Source organism: Onychostoma macrolepis, chromosome 03, assembly GCF_012432095.1.
Source record: "Onychostoma macrolepis isolate SWU-2019 chromosome 03, ASM1243209v1, whole genome shotgun sequence".
Taxonomy (NCBI): domain Eukaryota; kingdom Metazoa; phylum Chordata; class Actinopteri; order Cypriniformes; family Cyprinidae; genus Onychostoma; species Onychostoma macrolepis.
The window spans coordinates 41,203,512-41,223,935 of record NC_081157.1 but is presented as its reverse complement, the minus strand read 5'-3'; the positions used below and the strand labels follow the sequence as shown (position 1 = coordinate 41,223,935).

General features: G+C 39.3%; 2 protein-coding genes across 7 annotated transcripts; both read left to right on the top strand.

Annotated features, from left to right (window-relative positions):
- Nucleotides 1–865: 865 nt before the first annotated feature.
- ubtf (upstream binding transcription factor) lies at nucleotides 866–11,115 on the top strand. 4 transcript variants are annotated; one of them, XM_058769013.1, is made up of 22 exons: nucleotides 869–1,334; nucleotides 2,146–2,242; nucleotides 3,790–3,840; nucleotides 4,266–4,438; nucleotides 4,637–4,720; nucleotides 4,836–4,991; nucleotides 5,159–5,223; nucleotides 5,308–5,431; nucleotides 5,505–5,615; nucleotides 5,701–5,834; nucleotides 6,193–6,334; nucleotides 6,479–6,520; nucleotides 6,627–6,740; nucleotides 6,826–6,981; nucleotides 7,079–7,225; nucleotides 7,452–7,562; nucleotides 7,727–7,815; nucleotides 7,942–8,131; nucleotides 8,231–8,278; nucleotides 8,495–8,560; nucleotides 8,678–8,785; nucleotides 8,926–11,115. In XM_058769013.1, exons 3-22 carry the CDS (start codon nucleotides 3,804–3,806, stop codon nucleotides 9,031–9,033), a joined length of 2,205 nt encoding a protein of 734 aa, XP_058624996.1. In that variant the 5' UTR covers nucleotides 869–1,334; nucleotides 2,146–2,242; nucleotides 3,790–3,803; the 3' UTR covers nucleotides 9,034–11,115. The 4 variants fall into 4 exon arrangements, with proteins under 4 accessions (XP_058624999.1, XP_058624996.1, XP_058624997.1 ...); XM_058769014.1 differs by lacking the exon at nucleotides 869–1,334 and adding an exon at nucleotides 1,637–1,853; XM_058769015.1 differs by lacking the exon at nucleotides 869–1,334 and adding an exon at nucleotides 1,899–2,015.
- Nucleotides 11,116–11,297: 182 nt separating this feature from the next.
- Nucleotides 11,298–20,256, top strand: atxn7l3a (ataxin 7 like 3a). 3 transcript variants are annotated; one of them, XM_058769036.1, is made up of 13 exons: nucleotides 11,298–11,540; nucleotides 12,165–12,256; nucleotides 12,535–12,667; nucleotides 12,766–12,937; nucleotides 14,417–14,514; nucleotides 14,654–14,676; nucleotides 14,748–14,793; nucleotides 14,907–14,944; nucleotides 15,060–15,128; nucleotides 15,943–15,986; nucleotides 17,105–17,176; nucleotides 18,558–18,694; nucleotides 18,774–20,256. In XM_058769036.1, exons 2-13 carry the CDS (start codon nucleotides 12,206–12,208, stop codon nucleotides 19,025–19,027), a joined length of 1,137 nt encoding a protein of 378 aa, XP_058625019.1. In that variant the 5' UTR covers nucleotides 11,298–11,540; nucleotides 12,165–12,205; the 3' UTR covers nucleotides 19,028–20,256. The 3 variants fall into 3 exon arrangements, with proteins under 3 accessions (XP_058625019.1, XP_058625020.1, XP_058625018.1); XM_058769035.1 differs by having other exon boundaries at nucleotides 11,299–11,540; nucleotides 12,147–12,256; XM_058769037.1 differs by lacking the exon at nucleotides 17,105–17,176 and having other exon boundaries at nucleotides 12,147–12,256.
- Nucleotides 20,257–20,424: the final 168 nt, after the last annotated feature.

Below are 20,424 nucleotides of genomic sequence, written 5' to 3'. Positions count from 1 at the left end.
TTTAATCCATTTTTAATATAATTTATTTCAGTGAAGACATGTTCAGCCATCTAACATGAGAAATCAGAAATCATTCTAATAAGCTGATGAGATATTTCTTATCATCAAAGCTGAAAACAGTTGTGTTAAAAAAACAGTTAATGTTTTTGTGAAAACCATGATACTTTTTTTTCAAAATTATTATATGAATATATATTATGTGTATCGGAAATAGAATTCTAAAAATTATTTTAAAATAGAACTTGCATCTCCGCTGAATAAAAGTATTATTATTATTAATCCTTTTGTAAGGTATAAATTTTGTAAATTTGTGAGTCACATGACCTGTTTATGAATTTTATACATCCCATCGGGACTTCATGTATAAATACATTTCCTTAGAATCAAAACTTGTAAATAGACAAGATCATGTGTTTTATTGAAGGGAAATCCTGCCACAGTATATACTGTTTAGGTGAATAGTTTGTACTGACAGTGCTAAATGACCCTAGCGGGTTGATTTTTGGTTTGGTGTCAGTGCAGGTGACTCTTGGGAAGCACTGGCCTGTGTGTTGTTTCCGGAGGCAGGCGCGCGCGGTCGCTGCTGGACTGTGGCATTCCAATGAAATGCGCACGTCACCGCTCTGATGTTTAACGAATCAGCGCGCTCATTGGAAAATCATGTTTTCCCCAAATCAGAACGTCTTGATTGGACCTTGCAGGTGACGCCCACAAACAGACAAGGTGGGGTTTAATTATTTAACGTGACAAAAAGATGTAGCTGTCAGACTGAAAATACCGAAAAGATGTTTAAAGTACATAGTACAACAGTAGTTCACTCCTAACACCAGGCATGCACGTTGGGAGTTTGACTAAATTCAAGAAAACTGCTTTTCTGTTTTTATTTAAAAAAATAAAAAAAAGAGCATAAATCAAAACAGAAATCACTCTGGAACATATTCAATCAAATTCACTATTTTATTAAAACTCATCACGAGTAAACAAATGTGTTCAAAACAAGCCCGAGAGGCTACAGGCGCTTGCAGGTTTGAGGGCGCCTCGGCAGCGCCGAGTTTATAATCCAAATGGAAGCGAAACCCAGGCGACCCATCCGTGATGCGAGCGGCTATAGCAGCGGAGAGATTGAAAATGCGGATGTCTCTCTGGAAAGAGAAATGAGCGGATCGAGAGAGCTGCGCGCTGACTGGAAGGAGAGCGAGAGAGATGGAGGCGGGGGGAAGTCTCTCAGCTCTGCGGGGACTGGAGCGCCCGTGCCCTGGACCGGCGGCGCAGTGCTGGCTAACATTCAACCCTCCCCTTGTTCCAGCACCAGTTCCACACACAAGCAGCGACAGGTAAGAGCTAACCAGCGCCTCATCATACCCACCGTCGGGTAAACAAACCTTGAAAAAAAAAAAAACACCTTAGATGCAACGCAAAAATTCGAAACATTCTGACTTTAGAACGTTCGTGCGCTTTGTTTTCGTAAAGCCGCCTCGTTTAAATTCGCGTTGACTTGGTGCAAGGCACGGTACATTCCGAGGTCGCCTTACCCGAATTTCCCGTCCTGTGACTCGGGGAAAAACATCAACATTTATCTATCACAGTTTAATTTCCGAATACAACTCCTGGAGCCGCTAACCTCGTTTTTAAACGCGCTTTATCGTGTTTGGAGCCCTCGCGGTCGCCTTCATTTCCGAGTCAGGACTCCATGAGGCTCGTGGAGGGAAGAATCAGCCGCCTCTGGTTCGCCATCAGGGAGCTCGGTTACCTCACCGTGTGGGCTTGTTTTCGCTCGCGCCTGCCGTGAAAGCAAAGTTCGCGATCACATTTGGCAGTTTTTTCGGGTTATCTGTGGTCGAGGAGCGAGCCGGGTGAGTTTTGAGCCGTTCACGCTCGTCTTTCTCTCGGTGGAGGAGGTGAATTAGGCTCGCGGCAGCAGCGCATGGAGGGTAGTATGGCGGCTCTAGAACAGTCGTCACGCCAGTCAAGCGTCCTCTCTCTCGGCTGTTGCGTTTTTCCATTGTGACTTGGAAGTAAACGACACGTTTAGAGACCAGAATGATTCATTTCTAAACGAGTGGATCTCGCTTGTCATACTTGTGCTTCAACCACGGCGAATTCGGTGAAATTAATCGTATATTTCTTTCATTTTTGTTTTTCCAGCCTTTGAAGACCCTGCTGCCATACGGCTGCACAAACCGCTCTCTCCCCGCATTCCTCGTTACTCGAAAGTCGGGGTAAACCACCGGATTTCTTCACGGTAAGAGGACATTTTGGACGCCGGATACAAGCTCTTTTTAGCAGCGTATAATAAGGTTTGATTTTAGCAGCATTTTAGGGTTATTTTTGACGACTGTCGGTTCGGCTTTCGCCAGGGTTTTAGGGGGATTCAATGCTAGTTATAGCCGGCTAGCTCCGGTGTAGGTCAAGTCATAGGTCGGTTTAACAGTGTAACATTTTTTCCCCCATTAAACGTATTTTTAGATATCTTTGAGGCTATCATTTGTAGCACTTCCACGTGTGGATACAATGTTGTTGAGTTTATAATTAAAGTTGGGTAAATCAGTAAAACGGAGTTTTAAACATCAAACAGCACCGATTATGTAATTTAGTGAGGTTTTGATGTGGAAAACGGTCTTAAGTTTAAACATAAATTTTAAATTGACCCTTATAAATACTTAAACACTTCAACTTATTCAGACGTATTCTCTACTCTGAACTTGAGTCCCTCTAACTTACAAAGCTTTTGTTCATAAATGCGCTTAAAATCCACAAAATAGTTTCCCTCAGCATTTCTATCGTAGTAACGCCGTATTCTGCTCAAACGGGGTCTGGTTATCATGCCATCCACTTTATTTAGTAACATTTCATGGTGGTAAAAAAATGCCCTTCAGCCAGGGTCTATTTTAAAGCTGGACTCTGCTGGCTCGCGCGCCGCCATTACACATTCAGCGCAGCGGCGACGCCTCGCCCTGGAAAAAGAGTCGTGCCATTTTGTGACTAATTCAGTCGGCGTAGTCGCTCGCTAAACAACATCAGATTATGACTAGCCCTCCATGCTCGAGCATTTTAAAACATTCGCTATGCATCAAAGGGGGCGACCCAGAACGCGTCCGTGGCGGAAGCGGAGCCCCGCGCCCCGTCGGTTTGGAGGCAGACTCTGGTGCTGCATGCTGTAGCAGTCACTCATGATGATCCCTGGCTGTGTTTCCCCCTCTCGACGCAGACCGAAAGCAGATCCCGATCCGTGGTCAGCTGGTCCGTCTACAGGCAGCCGCCTGCCTTTCGCCCAAAATGCTGCTTCCTCCTCCTGTAGTACCTCCCAGTATCCACTCGTCCGCCGAAAATATGCTCCAATTTCGCCTCGAAAAGCGCGCAGAGAGCAGGAGAAGCCGCTGCGAGTCTTAGTTCTGTGGACAAAATGGAAGATTAGACGGATTGGCTGCTCTTGCTGGTGTCGACTGCAGAGTTATTTGAGATTTGAAACCGTCACAAGCAATGGGCTCTGTCTCACGATGGAGCGTAAACGCTTAGGGGCGGTGTAATGAACATCAACCATTATGTGTCGGGCTGGATTTTAATTTCACTCTTCAGGCAGCAATTCCTGTTTGAGATATTAAAACATCTACACGGAACTCAAACTTTTAAGTCAAGAAAAAAAAATTCACGATTCATTTTTTATTATTATTATTTTTTAGTAATTTGACGCAAAATAATTTATATTTAATTTAAAGATGGGTTAAAGCCATGAAATTATGATTTTCAACTTTTGTAGTCCTTAATATAATTAATCTGTTTGTTTTTTAGAGTGATTTTAGAAAATGAACGGAGAAATGGATTCCACTGCTAAAGAACCCGGTAAGAAACATGAATCGTTTAGATTGGTTGTTTATGAATATTATTTTGCATTTATATTTTTGCCATCAATTGTAATGGATGTAGCTTTCATAAGAAAAATTTTAAAAGAGCATTTTGGTTTCTAAATATCTGTTGAATTGATGGTTCAAACAGTAGAGCAATGCCAAAATCATTGGTTTGATTCCCAGGGGATGCATTTTCTGATAAAATGTAGCTTATACCTTGCTTTGAATAATTAGGTTCGTACTCCTGGCAATAATTGCCTTGTAAAACAAATTGCTCTTGGCATAAACCATGTTTCCCACTGCATGTGAACCTGTATTTAACCTTTGTGTGAAATACAAACTTGTAAGTTTTTCTTAATCTACGTGAAGATGTGTGCATTGGATTTCAGAGATCATTTTTGCCATAATGTTTTATTACAGTTTGGGAGCAGGTTGACCTGTTTAAGCTGTTGGATGCCATGAAGGGGAACCTGCCGGACAAAGATCTGGCCAAGTACAAGACGTCCGAGTCCCATTTGGACTGGGAGAAAGTGGCTTTCAACTCTTACTCTGGGGAGATGTGCAAACAGAAATGGCAGGAAGTTTCACGTGAGGTACGCTAGTCAGTGATCAATGAGTTTCAGTTGTATGTTGCAATGACAAGAGAAACTTGCATCAAAAAACGTGTTAGTTGTTGATCAGTAGATACTAGGATTTGATAAAAAAATAAAATAAAAAAAACATTTGTATGTGACAAGCCATAGGACAATGATTATGCAGTTATCACATTAATATTCCTGTTCCTCGCTCAGATTCGCAAATTCCGCACCCTTTCTGAGCTCATCCTGGATGCGCAGGACTACATCAAAAATCCATACAAAGGAAAGAAGCTGAAGGTAGACAGTCTTGTGGCTCTGTGTTGAAAGCTTGGATTAAAAATCACAGCGTTTTTCCTGTGTCACTTGCAACGGTAGCAAATACTAACTTTTGTTGTATTTGTCCCCTCTGCAGAAGCACCCAGACTTCCCCAAAAAGCCATTGACACCGTATTTCCGTTTCTTTATGGAGAAGCGTGCCAAGTACGCTAAACTACATCCAGAGATGAGCAACCTAGATCTCACAAAAATCCTGTCCAAAAAATACAAGGAGCTCCCAGAGCGTAAAAAAGTGAGTGCAATAAAGTTAAAACGTTTTTTTTTTCTTTGAAAAGAAGCAAATATTTTCTATTTGGTCTGGGTCACCTATTGTTTTGAGTGGTACCTTTCTAGATCGGTCAACAAAGCAGGCATTGTTTTGACTGACCTGTTTGTTATGACTGAACCTTTTGTCAACAGGAGAAATATGTGAAAGACTTTCTCAAAGAAAAGGAGACTTTCATGCTCAGCATGATGAAGTTCAAGTAAGTGACTTATTGACACTTTACCATCACATTTACATTAAGTCATGGCTTTTCTTAAAGCGTTTTATTTGTGTTTCTTATTAGGCAAGAACATCCCGACCTTCTAGAGAACATTAACAAGAAGTCCAATGTTCCAGAGAAGCCCAAGACACCCCAGCAACTGTGGTACTGCCATGAGAAGAAGGCCTTTCTCAAAGCACACCCAGATGTATGCTCTACACACACTTGCACTCATAAATATTGATGCTGGCTTGTTTTAACACTTGTTTTAACCTCTCTAGGCGACTACCAAAGACATCAAGGAGAGTGTTGCCAAGCAGTGGCCACAGCTCTCAGACAAGAAGAGGATAAAGTGGATCACAAAGTCTTTGGAGCAGAAGAAATTGTATGAGGTAAAAACGTATGCATTTTACATGGCATATTTCCCAGCAGTAGTGTGCTTCTTTATAATGTTTGACCTTTCTCGTCCTTGTTTAGGAAAAGATGCGCGAGTTTATCCAGCAACACCCGGAGATGAACATGACAGAGGGGGACATCGTCAAATCCACTCTGACCAAAGCAGAGAGACAGCTCAAAGACAAGTTTGATGGGCGGCCAGACAAACCACCTTCGTAAGTTTACCTGATATTAGGTTTTGTTTTCTTTCTATCTGGGAAATATTATTTCTTTTTTGGGGGGTGAAGTAAGACTTGGAAATGTTCATGTTTAGTTTATTAATGTATGTAACTTAATTCATTTATAATCTAATATTTTATTTATATTTTCATTTTAATTAAGTATTAGTAATTTTTGTGCTTTTGTCACTTTTATTTGATTTGTTTTTATTTATAATTTTATATTTAGCTTTAATTTGTTTCAGTAATTTTTGTATTTCAAATGTTGCACTTCAACTTAAGCTTATTTTATTCAATTTATTTCAATTGCCGAAAGTGATTTAAAAAGTAACAGTAACAGCTGTTTTTCTTTCAGTAATGGTTACTCTATGTTCTGTGCTGAGCTGATGTCCAGTATGAAAGACGTTCCCAGTACAGAGCGTATGGTCATGTGTAGTCAGCGCTGGAAACTCCTCAAACAGGGCGAGAAAGATGCCTACCAAAAGCGCTGTGAGCAGGTTTGTAACACATTGCTTTTATTTTGTATCCTTCCTTCTGTTTGTAACCAGTTCAAGCCACCTAATAACATGAACAAACCAACATGGATACATTTGAAGTTTTGTCCATCTCTTCATATTTTATTTTATTTCTGCTCTACACAGAGAAAGAAAGAATATGAAGTTGAGATGAATCGTTACTTATTAGTAAGTATACTTCTATGACAACAGACACTTGCTCTCTGTGCATTTTTTTTTTTTGCACAATTTACTGTTCGGTTTGCGTTTTAAACATGTTGTCTGTGAATCCCAGAGTATCTCAGAGGAGGAACAGCAGAGAATACTGTCAGAACAGAAGATGGGCAGCTTTAAAAAGGGAGGTGGAGGCAGTAGTCCTGCTTCCAAAAAGAAGAACTCAAAAGCAAAGGTCAGTTCACCTGTCAGTCATTTTTGGGTAATTTAAAGGATTTAGTAACTAAACCTTAGCTTTTTTAATTCCCTTATCCCAACAGTCCAGCACAGAGAAGCCCAAGCCTCCTGTCTCTGCAATGTTTATTTTCTCTGAGGAGAAGCGCCCAAAACTTCATCAGGAAAGGCCTGATCTTTCTGACATGGAGCTCACCAGACTACTGGCCCGCATGTGGAATGAGCTTTCTGACAAGAAGAAGGTAATCATGACACTTTAGTGACCCTGCGATGTTAAGATCTGTCTGTTACTGTTTTAGCCAATTAATTTGTATTCAACTTCTGTAATCTTTCTTGTAGGAAAAGTATAAAAACCTGGAGATGACGCTGAAGGCAGAGTCTGAAAAACAGAGCAAAGAGGACAAAGGGAAACTACCAGAAACGCCCAAAACAGCTCAGGATATCTGGCAACAAAGCGTCATTGGAGACTATCTTGCCCGATTCAAGGTATGGAATCACAACTGCAAGAAATTCAGTGGAAAGTGCTTGGGTCGGTTTAATTTCTTTTTTTGTTAATGTTCTCACCAGAGTAGCATTTATTTGGTCACAAAACAGTAATATGAACAGCATTTATTTGAAATAGAAATCTTTTGTTATACCGCCCAGCACTATCTGAAAATAATTTATTATCAGATAATATCCACTGATATCTCCCTCTTCTTTGCTTTCTCAGAATGATCGAGTGAAAGCTCAAAAAGCCATGGAGGCCACCTGGAACACCATGGAGAAGAAAGAAAAGATCATGTGGATCAAGAAGGCAGCAGAGGACCAGAAGAGATATGAAGTGAGTCCAGACATATCCAAACATTTTGTGGAATTGAAGTCAAACTGCCTTGAATAAAGTCTACTGTCACACTAAAGATCATATGTCTACCGTCTGCATTTTTTTTCTTCCTGACTTTGTGTGTGCAAGTTTTCATACCCTTTTTAATCTTCTGTCTTGTGCAGAGAGAGCTGAGCGAGATGCGATCGCCTACCCTAGTCATCACCCCTGGGAAGAAAATGAAATTTGATGGTGAACCTAAGAAACCACCCTCGTAAGTTAGTTGTAGTGTGTTGGTTATCTTCAATTCTTAAACGTCTACAAGGAAAAAGCTGTTGGTGTGTTTGAGGTCTTACCATCCCACTGTTTTTACTCATGCTCTCTTCACCTGTGACTTCAGGAACGGTTATCAGAAGTTCTCTCAGGAGATGCTGTCGAACGGCGAGCTGAATCATCTGCCCATGAAAGAGCGCATGGGTGAAATCGGAGGCCGCTGGCAGCGGCTCCCTCAGAAAGAGAAGGACCGTTACAAAAGGCTGGCAGAAGAGAAACAGAGGCAGTACAAAGTGCTTCTCGAGCAGTGGCTTGCAGTACGTGTCTTTACTGTTATTTAACACTAGCACAAATAGCTTAATATGAAGATCTAATATATTACAACAGTAATATAATATTTTTTTTCCGCTTCACAGAGTTTGTCATCACAAGAGAGAGCCACTTATAAAGAATATAATTCTCTGGTGAGTCACAAATTTGGATCTACTCTAGTATTGTAGTCTAACTTGTCAAAATAGAAGTTTCTCAAATCAGTGTTTGTATTTTTATTTTAAATGGTAATATTTAATCATTTTAAAAAGATATAAAATAAAGATTTAATTTCAGTAAATGTGGCTCTTCTGTAACACTCCCTGCCCGCAGTTCTGTCTGTTTAATGTTTTCTCTTCAAATTTCTGCAGAAACGGAGGAGCACATCAAAACCAGGTGGCACCCCTGCTAAAGCGAAACCCAAGGCCAAACGATCGGTGAGTTTGATCATACATTGTCTTAAATCACTCCGCACTATTGGCCACTATGTACATTTTTAGCAGCATGTGGGCCTACTGATTGATTTTCTGTATCAATTGTGACTTTGTCCAAAGGATGAGGAAGAGGAGGATGACGACGACGACGATGAAGATGATGACGAGGAGAAGGAATCTGAAGATGGATCATCCTCTGATGACGACAGCGACGACGACGATGACGATGTAAGATTTATAGCATGCTGGTCATGTGTATTGATCTAGCACCAGCCTTTGATTTTGTCATTGTTCGCTTTCTCCATTGGGAATTTGATAGACCTCGTCGGATTTTGAATGAAAGATAATCTTTCCAAATTCACTTCCAGAATGAAGAAGACGTGGAGGACGAAGAGGTTGGGGATAAAGAGAATAAATCAGAAAGCAGCAGCAGCGCTTCCAGCTCTGACGATTCATCGGGCTCAGACTCAGACTGAGCCGGAGCCGAGTCAGGCTGAGCCCACAGACTGCCAGAAATGCTGTGAACTGAGCCATGAGCCGGGGGTCTGAGCCTGCTCTGCACTGCGCTCTTCTCACCACAGGAGGGGGCTCACCCCGCTGTCACACATCTGCGCCACCTCTCACACACTCTGTCCTTTGCTTCTCTTCTGTTCTGTTCTCCCCTGCGCTTCTGATTTTATTTGTAACTCCCTCGATGAATTGACTCGGCAGGTTTTAAGGCATTTTAGGCAACGTGTACGAGGATGTATGCTCTGAAAACACCGAAAAAAGGGTGCAGTGCTCTGCTATTGGCTTGTAGCGAGTCGTGAAGCGTTATTAGGACGCCCTGTGTTTATATTTTAGAGGACATAGAGAGCACCAGGTGCCATTTCCTTTTCCGTAAATGAGCCAAAGAGTCTCTTAGTTTCACAGATTATTTCGGGAGGTACAGGGGACCAAATAATTGCACTCTGAAGAATGTTTGCTTTCTTTTCTTCTGTCTGTACTTCTCTTGTTCTTCCTAGTAGCGTTGTTCCTATCCCTTTCCTGCTCCCTCCATTTTTGCTTTGGTGTTTGTTTTTGCTTTTTCGGTTCGAAACAATTGTGGTATTTTCAGGAACAATGAAGCCATTTTGAATGTCGCCGCATGGCCCCCACTGGTCTCGCACGCGGTTCTTGTTCAGCAGGCGTTTGTGCGCTGCCCTTACCTGCTCCTGATGAGGGGTTAAAGGTGAAAATGGACTATTTATTTTTGTCCTGTTTTAGGAATGCTGCCCGTAGCTGTTTCGTGACAGCTGATGGGCTTGAGTTCGCTGTTTGTTCAGATAATAAAACCGACTGATGTTACATAATGAGGAGGACTAGTTTATCAGTTAATTGTTTGGCAACACAAGCAAAGTTCTTGCAGAAATATGCTTGTTTTTTTGTGGATGGGGCACCAACATGTTTTTCTTCCAATGGTTATGTATTGTTTGAAGCTGACTTTTTGTTCCTCTTTCCAACCACTGTTTTATTTGGTGCTCCAAAGAACTTTTTTTCTTTTTAAAACGGTATGTTTTAAATATGATGGATGTGAGTTACCCCACAATTCAGTGCACTTAGGATGGAATCCCTTGCTCACAAGCCCTGTGTTTTTTTTCAGTATTCCTCTTTCTTCATTTCACTCATTAGTCCATAATGTCAACCACTTCACAGGTCTTTCATGCACCAGCTCAAGGAATGTAATGGAGATGTTTTATTTAAGAGAGGGGTACCGTTATTTGTTATGTGTTTGTATATATGAGCAGTTTTGAGGGTGACCTGGTATATTCTCTCATTCCAATGCCCTGGCCTGAAATGGCAACTAAATTGAGTTAAACCCACAACCCAGCTTCTTCTGCTGAGCTACCAGCCTTTTATTGCAGCCCTCAACTTAATAGGGGCACTGTAAGTGATTTTTCCCTCAATCTAAAATTTTGAGCCTTGGTAATTTGCATATAAAGACCAGCGTATAATTTTGAGTTTGGGGGTGGGGGTTGCTGTAAAAACAGAGCTGGATGCTGTATTTGCTGTACCAGACACGTGACCTTTATTCTAGGCACCCGAAATAATTAAGGCCTGTATCATGCAAAAAGTTGTGTTCTTTCAGTTTGAAAAACATAATTTGGTTATAGATGATTTGAATGACGGGCCGGGATAAGAAACCCAGTGGACCTTTCAAGATTTGTTGATATTTTATAGGATTTTGAGACTTGCAAATAGATTTGGGTTGGGTTCAGTGCTGTTGTAAGGTATTTGTACATATAGCTTTCTTTTCTTTTTTTCCTTTGTAATGAGTGAACATTATTGCGTATGTATTTTCAGTTGGCTAAGCAATATTCTGCAATAGCCAAAAAGAGTTTGTCAATTGGGGACATGTTTTTAATTTGGTAAGTTTTAGTTTTTTTACCCCTTCCCATGTTTGTTTGTTTATTTGTAGAAATGGCAAAAAAAAAAGAGAAATTTGTACTACAGATTTGAAACATTTGGACGTTTTCTATAGCAAGAGATGTTATATCCCTGCAATTTACAATTTGAGCAAATAAACCTTCTCTTAATCAGTTTTTGTGTTTGTATTCTGTGTGTGTGTGTACAATTTATATATAATTTATTAGCAATTAAATACTTATTTATGTGACTGAGTCGCCATATGTGTGTGTACGTATATTTATATCTGAACGTGTTTGTGTGTGTATTTATGTTTATACGAGATTGGAGCGAATTCAAGGCAGCTCAATCGATGTGTCACACAAGATCGGTAATAGGCTAGTGATGTCTAACCGGAGCCAAAATGGCAGCGTTGTTTTATTTGCAAACATCATCTGTACTCAAACGACTTATTCAGCCAGGCATCTAATCATTTTTGTAACATAATATTTTCGTTATTTTCACATGTACGTTCGTTTTGAGGATGTTTGTTCTGTGTGATCGTTGAACAAGAGAGCAGCGGGTCCGTGAATGACAAGACCCGGCCCGTTCAGTGTCGGTAAGTAAAGATACAATTTAAACAAGAGCGCAACAAAAAATGCTTTTCTGCGAGCGGCGTCAGTTACTACTTTGTGACATGTTTTCCTGCGGTTTTTGTAACAATGTTTCCCAAACCCGCGCATATGAAAAGTTATATCATAGAGAAGACAGGGCAGTGTCACAGTCGTGCCTGTCAACTATGTTTACAATGACAGCGTGTATATGTCTATTCAACAGTTTTATTAGGTTTAAATATAAACTGGTTATAAATCGTTTATATTATGCGACCGCTGTTTTGCTGAATAATTGCTTTTCCCGCCCATGTTCACAGGATTCCCGTTGCATATCTGCTTGCAACATGATAAATCATTTATAAATATGACAAGCATTTTATAAAATGCACCATATAGCCTAGAAAATGCATTTGAGTTTTAAAAACAAACACTGAGTTGATAATTCACAATATGAACAAATGTGGTTATAAATTTAAATAGTTTTCAGTTGTTTACTAATTATTTTGATATGCCGAGTCTCTTTTTTTATTATTAAAAAGGCATACTTTTATCTTTAGATAGTGGGATGAAGATACTATCATGTGCCTTTGTTTGTATTTGTGTTTTTTTAGTGTTTCCGCCTCTTTCAGCATTGTCGACAATGAGAGCTCTTCTACAATAGTTGCTGCAAATGAAAATGGAGGATATGTCTCTGTCAGGCCTGGATAACACCAAGCTAGAGGTAAAGGGTTGCAGATAAGGAGTTTAATTTATGAAATGTACAGAAGAGTATATATCTGCTTTATTGTTCTTGTAAATTTTGTGTTCATCTAAATGTATCTGTTTACGAAATAATTGTGTTATGCATGCTCATCACTAAAATTCACAGGGTCTGGGACAAATTTTTTATGGGTGGGCCTCCATTATCCCAGGCCCAAAAACTAGCCTGTATCATAGACAAATAATATACGTGATGATCAGTTTAACTGATATGATTTAACTTCTCTGTCTTTGTTGTAGGCCTTGGCTCATGACGTTTACTCTGACCTAGTGGAAGATGCCTGTTTAGGGCTGTGCTTTGAGGTGCACAGGGCAGTCAAACAGGGCTATTTCTTCCTGGATGAAACGGACCAAGAAAGTATGAAGGATTTCGGTGAGTCAGTCATAAAAATAAACTAATTCATTTTTTTCTAAAGCCTGGATTGCATGCTTTTAAAATGTGACCTCTGCTTTATGTTCCCCCTGATTTAGAAATAGTGGACCAGCCTGGTGTGGACATCTTTGGGCAGGTGTACAACCAGTGGAAGACTAAGGAGTGTGTGTGTCCCAACTGCAGCCGGAGTATTGCGGCCTCTCGCTTTGCACCTCATCTGGAGAAGTGTCTCGGCATGGGCCGCAACAGCAGCCGAATAGCCAATCGCAGGTCAGCGGGCTGAAAGCTCATTTAGCTTATTATTCGGTGAAGGGAATGCTTAAAGCAGTAGTTGAGCAAAATGATTTATTAACCATAATGTCTGAACTTTGTTGTTTTACAACCCGAATTCCGGAAATGTTGGGATGTTTTTTAAATTTGAATAAAATGAAAACTAAAAGACTTCCAAATCACATGAGCCAATATTTTATTCACAATAGAACGTAGAGAACATAACAAATGTTTAAATGGAGAAATTTTACACTTTTATCCACTAAATGAGCTCATTTAAAATTTGATGCCTGCTAAAAGTCTCAAAAAAAAGTTGGCACGAGGGCAACAAAGAGCTGAAAAAGCAAGACATTTTGAAAAATTTCAGCTGGGAGAACATCTAGCAACTAGTTAAGTTAATTGACATTAGGTCTGTAACATGATTAGCAATAAAAGGGATGTCTTAGAGAGGCGGAGCCTCTCAGAAGTAAAGATGGGCAGAGGCTCTTCAATCTGTGAAAGAGTGCGTAAAAAGATTGTGTAATACTTTAGAAACAATGTTCCTCAACGTCAAATTGCAAAGGTTTTGCAAATCTCATCATCTACACTGCATAACATCATCAAAAGATTCAGAGAAACTGGAGAAATCTCTGTGCGTAAGGGACAAGGCCGAAGACCTTTGTTGGATGCCCGTGGTCTTCGGGCCCTCAGACGACACTGCACCACTCATCGGCATGGTATGGGCAGCTTGCATGTTTTGGAAGGCACTATGAATGCTGAAAGGTATATAAAGGTTTTAGAGCAACATATGCTCCCCTCCGGACGGCGTGTATTTCAGCAGGACAATGCAAAAGCACATACTGCAGCTATTACAACAGCATGGCTTCATAGTAGAAGAGTCCGGGTGCTGAAGTGGCCTGCCTGCAGTCCAGATCTTTCACCTATAGAGAACATTTGGTGCATCATTAAACGAAAAATACTTCAAAGACGACCACAAACTCTTCAGCAGCTGGAAGCCTATTTCAGGCAAGAATGGGACCAAATTCCAACACCAAAACTCCAGAAACTCATAACCTCGATGCCCAGATGTCTTCAAACTGTTTTGAAAAGAAGAGGAAATGCTACACCATGGTAAACATGCCCCTGTCCCAACTATTTTGAGACCTGTAGCAGGCATCAAATTTGAAATGAGCTCATTTTGTGCATTATGTTATCTATGTTCTATTATGAATAAAATATTGGCTCATGTGATTTGAAAGTCTTTTAGTTTTCATTTTATTCAAATTTAAAAAAACGTCCCAACATTTCTGGAATTCGGGTTGTACTTCAGTGTTTTTATTCTATTGCCATGTACTGGTGGGAAAATTTGTTGGGGGTGATGCATTTCTAAAGATTATTTTCCAAAGATTGCACTTTCTGCCAGGTAGAGAGATTTTATTGATCCCTGAGGGAAAATTCTAGTGATGTTACAAAGCATTGATTGTTCTGCTCTTTCTACAGGATAGCCAGCAGCAACAACACAAGCAAGTCAGAAAGCGATCAGGAAGACAATGATGATATCAATGACAATGACTGGTCCTATGGTTCAGAAAAGAAAGGTGAGCTGATCCAGTCTGTCTGTTTCTCTTTTCCTCTTACTTCCTACACCACTATTTGTCTCTAAGCATTGCACTTTTTTATCTATCGTAGGCCTGATTTTAATAATTAATGATAACATTTAATCTCTTATTTTCACAGCCAAGAAGAGAAAGTCAGAAAAGGTATAACACTTTTATCAAGTATGATAAAAATGAATTGAAAACCATATTTAAAATAAATCTGTGTGTTTTAGAATCCAAACTCTCCCAGGAGATCCAAATCCCTGAAGCACAAGAATGGTGGGTTTTATTCTGACTGAATCTAGTTTTCAGGAGTTGTTTAAAGGTAGTGCAGTGCATGACAGACAGAAGGCTGAATGTGTTGTAAGTCTTTTTGTGTTTTGTCACTGCAGGAGAGCTCAGCGGTAATGTCAATCCTGACCTATACAAGGTGAGTTGATTAATTATTTTAATGTGTATAACACTGGTTCTTGCTTTCACTGTTGCATTTGTTACTGTAGTATTACGGCGATTGTTGTTTCACTCTCACTCATTCACTCTCGCAGTATAACTACAGCTCTGGCATCAGTTATGAGACTTTGGGACCTGAGGAGCTGCGCTCCATACTGACTACGGTGAACTATTATAAATTAAGATTATGTTCTTACATAGAGAATATATTATTATATTAAGAATATTTATTATTAAGAGTATATTATATTCTTATATAATCACATTTTATTTATTATTATATAGACTATTTAACATAAATGACTTTTTTTTTCTCTTTTTTCCTTCTAAAAATAAATCTTTACCCCCCCGCACCCCCTCTCTCTCCCACTTTGCTTCCTGTCAAATCTTATCTGTCCTATCATTGTAAAGTAAAAAAAAAAGCTATTCAAAACTTAATTGAATTCAAAATATTATCTTCTCTACTTATCCAAACTCTTGATGTTTTTTCTACCATATTGTGATGTTTCAGATTTAAATGCAGGTAGATTAAAATCTTTTATATAGGAAAATATGGATCTTTCCAACTAAAATAATACTTGAATGTAGTGGAGCATTAGAATAAAATTTTTTGTGTATGCCACCTCAAATGATCGTATATGCAAATGCATATGCAAGTGGTAAATTAATGTCAACGATTTCACTGTAGTAGACCAAATAAAGGGGACAGCTAATATTTTGAACATCTGCAATTATTAGCGTCATTTTGACCATTATTAGAAGTGGTATTTTCCTCTTTTTTTTTTTTTTTTCCTGTTACAAAATCTACCAAGATCAAATTTCAGATATTTTTGGTGGATTTTTTGTAAATGAGTGAAATAAGTGTTAATCATTTTAGTTTAATTTCAGCTGTTTTGCCATTAAATAGTATTATTGGCATTATACAATCTCTCACCCACTGGAGTTTACCTCTTGCTAACAGGCTCTCTCTTTCCTCAGCAATGTGGGGTCGTATCAGAGCACACAAAGAAGATGTGTACTCGGTAAGAATTCAGTCCATATTTGTGAACTAACAGGAAACCATAAAAATAAACATCTGTGATTTATTCTTACAATTGCACACTGTGGTACACTCACTGACATTTAGAGTTTCTTTCCATTACCTTATTGACTGTGAAAGTCACCAAGTTTGTTGTCTTTCCTGCCAGCAAAGAGTAAGTATTTTTCCACAGCAGGCGTATATTATGAAGAATAAAAACTTACTGAAGGCTAAAACATCTGTGAAACCAGTCTAGGAGATTTAAGGGCTTTGCACATTTTATGCCTGGCCAAAACATCTTTTTTTTTTTTTATTCTATGTTAAGGCTACTTGTAACCCTGCATTGATCGAACATTTAGATGTAGAAATGTTTGTATCTTTTGAAATGTTCAGCACTTATGAACATATTTGCATAACAAAAAAGAAGAGTATACTGTTGTAATTGGTTTACAAAATCACTAACATAATATCTTTGACAGCATGAAGATAAATAAGTGATTAAAATGCTCATTTTTGAGTGAACTATTGCTCTAATGAAGTCTGTTATGTGATCAGAAGTACAGTGAACTGGTACAGTCAAGGGGATGTAGTTTTTCACTGTTCCGAGTGTCGGGGATGTGTATGTATTAGTGTGTGCTGCTGCTTTAGAGCCAGAGATTGATTGTGCATGTGATGTGTGAACGCATGATCTTTTTCATTCATGTAAATGGAAATGATCATGTTATGTTGGGACTGATTTTACGGAACACAACTGGCAACTCCATATAAACCCCATATCTTTGATTGGTGTTCACTTTTCAGTTTTCTTTCCTGTGTCATTTAATTTGGCCTCGCTTCTGTTAAAAATGTTTAATTGAAATAATCTGTCTCCATCTGAATTGGACATAAAAGTGCACCATCATTTCCCAATTGGACAGTCATGGGTTGTTTTAAAGCACTGCCTGTTTTACGCAGCAAGAGACTTCTTGAACATCAGCCAGCACTGAAACCCCCTTCCCTAAATGCTAAATGCTAATATCTAACCCTAGAGCCCCCTTTCCAATCCTGCTGGTAGTGTTCACCCAGTCTCTTGCCCGTCATTGTCTCTGGTGCAGTGCGTAATGCCACGTTGTGTCCTGGCAGGTCCCAGCGCTGTCCCCAGCACACGGACGAACAGAGGAGGGCAGTCAGGGTCTTCCTCCTTGGGCCGTCCGCGTGAGTTTCACCCCTTCTCCCAACCCTGACCTCTCCCTGTCAGAAAACAATTAGTGTACCCACCCGCTTTCTTCTCCTTTCATCTCTCTCTCTCATAATATACCTCTTTTTCATCAAGCTTGTGTTAATTTGTAGCAGCTGCCCAAAGATAAAGGTGAAAAACTAATAGGTCCTAGTATTGAGACTTGAGGCACACCATCTGGAGTCAGTGTACAGCTTAGTCCGCTGTGATTTTTCTTTTTTACAATGATGTTTTATTTGTTCACAAACTAGCAATGAACTGTACAAGCATTTATTAACCTTAGTTGTTGTACATTTCAGCATTTACTAATACTAATTTAAGTCAAAATTTGCATCTATTGTTAACATTAGTTAATGCATTGTGAACTAAAGGCTGGAATACACTACACAATGTTTTCCCAGATTTTTTTCCCAATTTGCAGTCTGGAAGAGCCAACATTATTTGGAGAAAGCCTCAGTCAGTCTGCAGATTTTGGCTAGTCAAAAGCTGACAGATTTCACAGAAAATCACGTGTATTGTGTGCAGACTTAGTTTCATGATTCCATCCAGTCGGCGGATATCAAACATGTTTGACATCTTGAGCCAATTTTTGAAAACACTGTTTTCCGTTTAAAGGTGTCTCCTAGCAAAAAGAATCGTTTCAGTGTAAGTTTGTGGTGTTCTGAATGCCTTTAAACTTTAACAGATTTAAGGGGATGATGCCTGGTTTCTCTCTGTAACCATTTTAAATGTCGGCAAATGTTTGGTCAGATATTAAAAGCTATATAATGTATTCCAGCCCCAACATGAACAAACAAAGAACAACTGTATTTTTATGAACTAATATTAACATTTATAAGCATTTATAATTAAAGTTAATAAATGCTGTCAAAAAATGTATTGCTCATTGTTAGTTCATGTTAGCTAATACATTAACTAATGTTACCAAAAGAGACCTCATTTTAGTGTTATTAGTGACAGTTTTCAATGTAAATGATGACCTGCTCATGCTTTTTCTGTTTTCATGAAGAAGCCCAATTTTTCTAGTCCTTTTCATTTATTAACTCAACATAATATTTCCATAATTCACACTAATATCTTTTTTTCAAGTTTTTGTAGACTCGTTTAGATTTAAGGCACTTTGCAGATACTCTTATCCAGAGCAAGTTTTAAAAAAGTTCTTTAGCTTCACGATTTTAATAATGCTTGTTGAATATTCAATGTGTCATATTAACCTGTAAAATAAAGGGTGACGGAAGAAACTATGGCAGCTCATCTGCAAATATCTATTTGTTTTCAAATCTGTTGATTGTTTCTTTGAACTGAGGTTCTATTTAGCATTTGTCTCTATGTAGTCATATCTTGCTTCCTGTTTGATAGGTCGATGCTACCTGACTCTGAAACAATGCTGGAAAACGATGGCTATGATGCCCCTGATGGCCAGCTGATCATGTCTCGCCTCCAGTGGGACGGCTCCTCTGATATTTCACCATCAGACTCGGCATCTTCAAAAGCCAGTGAGTTTTTCATGAACGCTTTTAAAAACGACACGCTCTGTCTTTGTATTTTTCCACTTATTCACCGTCTCGTTCTCAGGCACCAATAACTCTGAATCTAAGAGACCTAAGAAAAAGAAAAAGGCCAGTACACTGACTCTGACTACCACTGGAGGTGGAGGAGAGCGGGACAAAGGGCAGGAACGAGAGAGAGGAGACCGAGAGAGAGTAGTAGTAGTAGGCAGCGGGAGTGGGAGCAGCAGCTCCCAGAATGCACTGGGCCTGTCCAGTCGGAAAAAGCGACCAAAACTGCCCATTCCCCCAGCTCCTAGCATCTACGATGACCTGAACTGAGGAACATGCAACACAGTTACACAGAGCTTGTGTGCATGAGTGACTTGATGAGTCCTTGTGTGATCTCTGGTTTCCACCATTTCAAGGTTTATGAACGAGATGAGACAAACTGTTGAATGTGTGTAAGAGAGAAAATATCTGGGGACCATTTCAGACATTTGTGTCTGGGGCACAAGAGAGTACATTTGTTACGGCACAGTGTTGCACAGTGAAAAGTGAGTGTTTCTGTGATTAAATGTGGTTTTTGTATGTGGATGTGAGCTGGAGCAAGCATTTGTTTTTATTTTACTATGCAGTTCACTGTCATTGTGTTATTGCATACTCTTGTGTGTGTATACATGAGATTTGGGTTTACAGTGACATGAAAATGTGACATGGGGTGAATGTGAATGGGATGTTGCAAATATTTTATTCCCTGGTGGCTCTTGTTATACTGTAGGTTAATCTGTGCAATGTCCTCTACTGGTTTTAAAGGGTATCTTTCCTTCATATCTTCTTGCTAATGTTACTGCAACCTGTTGATCTCTTCTCAGCTGCTTTCTGCAAGCGGCGCTACTACTCATACTCTCTCTTGCTAAATAATGGACTTGCATAGTGCTACCGACAGCTTTCTGCCAAATCTGTGGATACACAATCTTTTGCCTTTTGTGTCTCTTTTGAAGTTAATATTCTTGTTTGTCATGGCTAATATTTCTTGTCTGATACTCTATTTATTTAGTTTAGTGTCAATGTTTGTAATTTTTTTTATAATCATGGCTTTTTGACTCCTTGATCGGTAACGTATGCATTTTCTCTGATTACAAAGTTTAAAAGGCTGAAGAGTTTTGTGAGCCTTAGAGCACTTACTATGTTAGATGTCAGCTTGTTTTGTATAAAATGTTTGGTAAAAAAAAAGTCAAATGCAAATAGCAATTGAAGATGCACTTAAATGGATAAAATCCAGCCCGTATAGGCGCCTTATTGTATTTTCAGTAAAAAAAAAATTTTTTGTCATTGAGCTGACGTTTGTGAATTTTGTTGCTTTAAGTTTAAATGACCTGAGAGTTTCTCTGAGTGTGAATTGAAATGTCTGCATGATGGAGAGAGAAAAAAAAAAACAGAAGCATGGTACTTAGGATATACCATTGCTGTGGGTGGATGTTTCTTCTGTGATGCTCAGTTGTTGCTCTGGCTCTCAATGGACTGTAGTAACTCTGTAATAGTCTAAATAAATTTTTCTCAGGATTCGATATTCTCGCACTCATTCTTAAACCACTCTTAAAGGGACAGCTCACCCAAAAACTGTCATGATTTCAACCTCATTTCATTTCAATTTCCAAGCATGTATGACTTTTTCCGTACAGTGGAAGTTACTGGCTCCAATATTGTTTAGATATTCAATACGTGTGTGCGCGTGT

Excerpts from the sequence above, each read along its gene's own strand:
- atxn7l3a (XM_058769036.1), top strand. The coding sequence starts at position 12,206 with ATGAAAATGGAGGATATGTCTCTGTCAGGCCTGGATAACACCAAGCTA. Across the intron at positions 14,945-15,059 it reads TCAATCCTGACCTATACAAG|TATAACTACAGCTCTGGCAT; the intron begins GTGAGTTGATTA and ends TCACTCTCGCAG. Across the intron at positions 15,129-15,942 it reads TGCGCTCCATACTGACTACG|CAATGTGGGGTCGTATCAGA; the intron begins GTGAACTATTAT and ends CTCTTTCCTCAG.
- ubtf (XM_058769016.1), top strand. The coding sequence starts at position 3,804 with ATGAACGGAGAAATGGATTCCACTGCTAAAGAACCCG. Across the intron at positions 4,992-5,158 it reads AGCTCCCAGAGCGTAAAAAA|GAGAAATATGTGAAAGACTT; the intron begins GTGAGTGCAATA and ends TTTTGTCAACAG. Across the intron at positions 5,835-6,192 it reads CGGCCAGACAAACCACCTTC|TAATGGTTACTCTATGTTCT; the intron begins GTAAGTTTACCT and ends TTTTTCTTTCAG.